Raw genomic sequence first — 4,579 nt, 5'->3', positions numbered from 1 at the left:
GCTTCGTATTCTGCTCCGTTACATGTTACACTGTGCTATTATTTGTCGCATATGCTAGGCGTTGCCATTTCAAATTTTAGGTGTGATATTATTCCTCAGCATGGAGTTAGAAAAGATAACAGAGGTGGGCAAACAATTAGGTCTCGATGGGGCTGACTTACACAAATTTATTCAAGAGGAAAGAGCAAGTGAAAGAGATTTGAGGGCTATGCAAAGAGATTTTCAAAAGAAAAAGAACATCATGAGAAAGAGGTTTTGAGCATGCAAATTGAGTTAGAAAAATTGAAGAAAGGGACAGCTGAGCAGGCTCCTAGTCCTTCGCTTTTAGATATACTCCGTCCAAAAGCTAATACTCCTAAATTACCTCAATTCTGTGAAGATAAAGATGATATGGACGCTTATCTTCAACGCTTTGAACGCTACGCTGATGCGCGACATTGGAAAAAAGAAGAGTGGGCTGTTAACCTGAGTGCGCTTTTGCAAGGGAAAGGTGTTTCCACTTACAATAGGCTAGCTCCTTCTGAAGCTAACAAGTATGATGTTTTAAAACCAGAATTGCTTAAGGCTTATCAACTCACTGAAGAAGGTTTTATGGACAAGTTTAGGTCAGCTAAACCAGAGTCTAATGAAAGTGCTATTCAGTTCTTAGCTCGTACTCGTGATTATTTAGATAGGTGGATAGAATTATCTGAAACTCCAAAAACATTTGACGGTGTTGTAGATTTGTATCTCAAGGAACAATTTTAAGTGCTTGTTCTAAAGACTTGGCTCTTTTTATTAAAGAACGCCATCCTAAGACTTGTAAAGATATGACTGATATTGCTACACAATTTCTTGATGCTAGAGGTGGATGGGGCTTAGCAGCCAATAGTAAGACTAGTCAGAGAGGACAATCGTCTTCGGGTAAGAAATCCACACTCAGCCCAATCATAGTAGTAATAGTAATACAAGTAAGCCAAATGACAATCGTAAGCCAAATGACAATCGTACATTTCGACCTCGGTGCTACATATGTAATAAGACTGGTCACATGGCGAAAGACTGTCCTGATAGATCCAGAGTGCTCAAGGCAGCAGGATTAGTGACGGGTGCTAAATCAAAAACTAACACAGGTAAACAGAAAAACCAAAATTCTGCAGGTAATCAAAGTTGTACAAATTGTGATTGTGACAAGTGTCAAGGTATTACAGATTTAGGTGCTTGTATGGTGGTAACTAGGGATCCACATTGTACAGACTCCGAAGCAGATGATGGTTATGTCACTTTGTCCTGTGGACACAGGTTACCTGTGATGAGTGCTGCGTGTAGTGCACACGGTGTAAAGAAGATGCCAATTACGCAAGGTATGGTAGATGATAACTTAGTCACTGTCTTACGTGATAGTGGTTGTAGTACTGTAGTAGTTCGTAGAAGCCTAGTGTCAAATAGCCAATTGACTGGTGAGTATAAAACATGTGTACTCATAGATGGGACTATTAGAAGAGTGCCAGTTGCCATTATTGATGTGAATACGCCATATTATGTTGGTGAAATCACTGCCTTATGTATGAACAATCCTGTCTATGACCTCATATTGGGTAACATTCCAGGTGTTCGTGATCCATCACAACCAGATACTTCTTGGAAGAAACCAGATGTTCATTGTGAACAACATGGTGAGTTAGAATTAGACAAACCAGACTTAGTTAATGCGGTTGAGACTAGAGCTCAAAAGGTAGCTAAGGAAAAGCCTCTACGAGAACTTAAGGTACCAAAAGCCATGAGTGAGATTGTTACTGTTGAGAAGCTTATCCAGGCACAGGAAGGTGATACTACCCTAGATAAACTTCGTGAGATGGCTTATTCAGGAGAAGAAAAGGTAACTCGTAATGGTGGTAAGTCTAAGTTCGTTTTACAGAAAGGAATACTCTACCGAGAATTCCAATCCCCAACTTTCCAATTTGGTGAGAAACTCCAACAGGTTGTTGTGCCAAGACAGTATCGTGACCAGGTAATTAAATTGGCACACGAATCCATCCTTGGAGGTCATCAAGGTATCCAAAAGACAACGGACAAGGTACTTAGCAATTTCTTTTGGACAGGTTTGACTTCAGATATATCTAGATTTTGTCAATCATGCGATAGCTGCCAAAGAACGTTACCGAAAGGACGCGTTACAAAAGTACCGCTTGGAAGCATGCCATTGATCGACACGCCATTTCAACGCATTGCAATTGATTTGGTAGGACCTATTTACCCATGCACTGATCGTAAGAACAGGTACATACTTACAATTGTGGATTATGCGACACGCTATCCGGAAGCTGTTGCATTAGCCCACATAGACACAAAAACTGTAGCTGAAGCATTGTTAGACATTTACTCAAGAGTAGGTATTCCCCGTGAAATTTTGACAGACAATGGATCTCAGTTCATTAGTGATGTGATGAAGGAGGTACGTCAACTTCTTTCAATCAAGCATTTAACCAGTTCTCCCTATCATCCGATCTGTAATGGACTTGTAGAAAGGTTCAACGGAACTTTGAAACTTATGTTACGTAAGATGTGTGAAGAACGTCCAATTGACTGGGACAGGTATTTAAATGCATTGTTGTTCGCATACAGAGAGACTCCTCAATCCAGTATTGGATTTTCACCTTTCGAATTGCTTTATGGTAGAGTGGTGAGAGGTCCCCTTACTGTGTTGAAGGAACTGTGGACTGGTGAGATTGAGGAACCTGAAACTAAGAGTACGTATCAGTATGTGTTAGATTTACAAGATAGACTAGAGAAGACTTGTGATTTGGCACGACAAGAATTGCAGAAATCACAGAGTAAGTACAAGAGTTACTACAATAGGAAAGCCAAGTGTAGGAAATTCAAAGTAGGTGATGAAGTCCTCTTACTTCTTCCAACTGATCGCAACAAGCTCCTCATGCATTGGAAAGGGCCGTTTCCCATTGTTGACAAGGTAGGATCTATGGATTACAAAATAGATTTTGGTCACCATGTGAAAACTTTCCATGCAAATCTTCTGAAGAAGTATTACAGGAGACAAGAAGATCAGCCACAAATGGTTGTGACTGCAGGACTTCTTGATGTGGCTTGTACATCCGTCATTGAGATTGAGGACAGCGTTGAGCTGAAATCAAATGAGAATCTGCTACAAATTCCCGCACTCAAACAGAAGGAGTTCGCATCTGACGTCAAGGTATGTAGCAACTTGTCAGATGAACAGCAACATGAGGTAAAGAGACTGCTGAATAACTACAAGGACGTGTTGACTGATGTTCCAGGTGACACCAACTTAGGTCATCATGATATCAAGCTCACAGATAACACACCTATTCGTAGCAGACCTTACCCCATACCACATGCGCTTCGTGAAACTGTGAAGGATGAAGTGAAAGCCATGATAGACATGGGTGTTGTTGAACCATCTGAAAGTCCCTACGCTGCTCCATTGGTAATAGTAAAGAAGACAGATGGAAGTAATCGCGTGTGCTGTGACATGCGCAAGATTAATCGTGTCACCGTCTTCGATGCGGAACCAACTCCTGATCAAAGTGAAATATTCGCAAAGTTAGCAAATGATCACTTCTTCACTAAGATCGACCTTAGCAAAGGTTATTGGCAGGTGCCATTAACAGAACATGCCAAACCACTTACAGCATTCATAACTCATGATGGACTCTACCAGTTTACACGTATGGCATTTGGACTAGTAAACAGTGGAGCTACGTTTAACAGGATCATGAGGAAACTGTTGAGAGGTTTGAAAAGTGTTGACAACTATATCGACGACATCTTAGTACACACTGCATCATGGGAAGAACACATAGAGACGTTGAGAGAATTGCTGCTGAGATTAAGAAAGGCCAAGTTGACTGCAAGACCAACTAAGTGCTACATAGGTTTTGAGAAGGTAGAATTTCTTGGCCATGTCGTAGGTCAGGGTATGCTGCAACCAAACTCAAACAAGTTGGAAGCAATTCAGAATGCGCCAAGACCACAAACGAAAACTCAACTTCGTTCATTCCTTGGTTTGGCCAATTACTACAGAGCTTTTATACCAAACTTTGCTGCTGTAGCGGTTCCACTAACAGATGAGACTAAGAAAGGAAGACCAACCAAGATAGAATGGGGTGACAGCCAGGAATTAGCGTTCCGAACTTTGAAGGCAAAGTTGTCGGAATCTCCCATTCTTCATCTTCCAGACATCAACAGACCGTTCATTCTCCGAACAGATGCGTCTGATGATGGTGTCGGGGCCGTTCTACTACAAGAGTTTGATGGAGAAAAGTTCCCCATTTCGTATGCCAGCAAGAAACTACTGACTGCACAGAAGAACTATTCTGTGATGGAGAAAGAGAGTTATGCCATAGTTTGGGCTATTCAGAAGTTCGAACCATTTCTGTACGGACGGAAATTTCAACTGGCAACTGACCATCGGCCATTGTTATGCATGCAACGATCCAAGGTAGCAAATGGGCGCATAATGCGATGGGCGTTAGCGTTGCAACCTTATCACTTCACAATGATAGCGATCAAGGGCAAGGATAACGTTGGTGCTGATTACATGAGCAGGTCGACAGGTTAG

The 4,579-nt window shown here is 41.6% G+C and overlaps 1 protein-coding gene across 1 annotated transcript; it reads left to right on the top strand.

Annotated features, from left to right (window-relative positions):
* Positions 1-261: 261 nt before the first annotated feature.
* Positions 262-4,579, top strand: LOC140138084 (uncharacterized). Its single transcript, XM_072159962.1, is given in 4 exon segments — positions 262-742; positions 745-870; positions 909-1,643; positions 1,680-4,579. Coding segments are annotated over 4 exon segments (4,242 nt in total).

Source organism: Amphiura filiformis, chromosome 2 (genome assembly GCF_039555335.1).
Source record: "Amphiura filiformis chromosome 2, Afil_fr2py, whole genome shotgun sequence".
Lineage (NCBI taxonomy): Eukaryota > Metazoa > Echinodermata > Ophiuroidea > Amphilepidida > Amphiuridae > Amphiura > Amphiura filiformis.
This window is presented reverse-complemented; position numbering and strand designations above follow the sequence as displayed.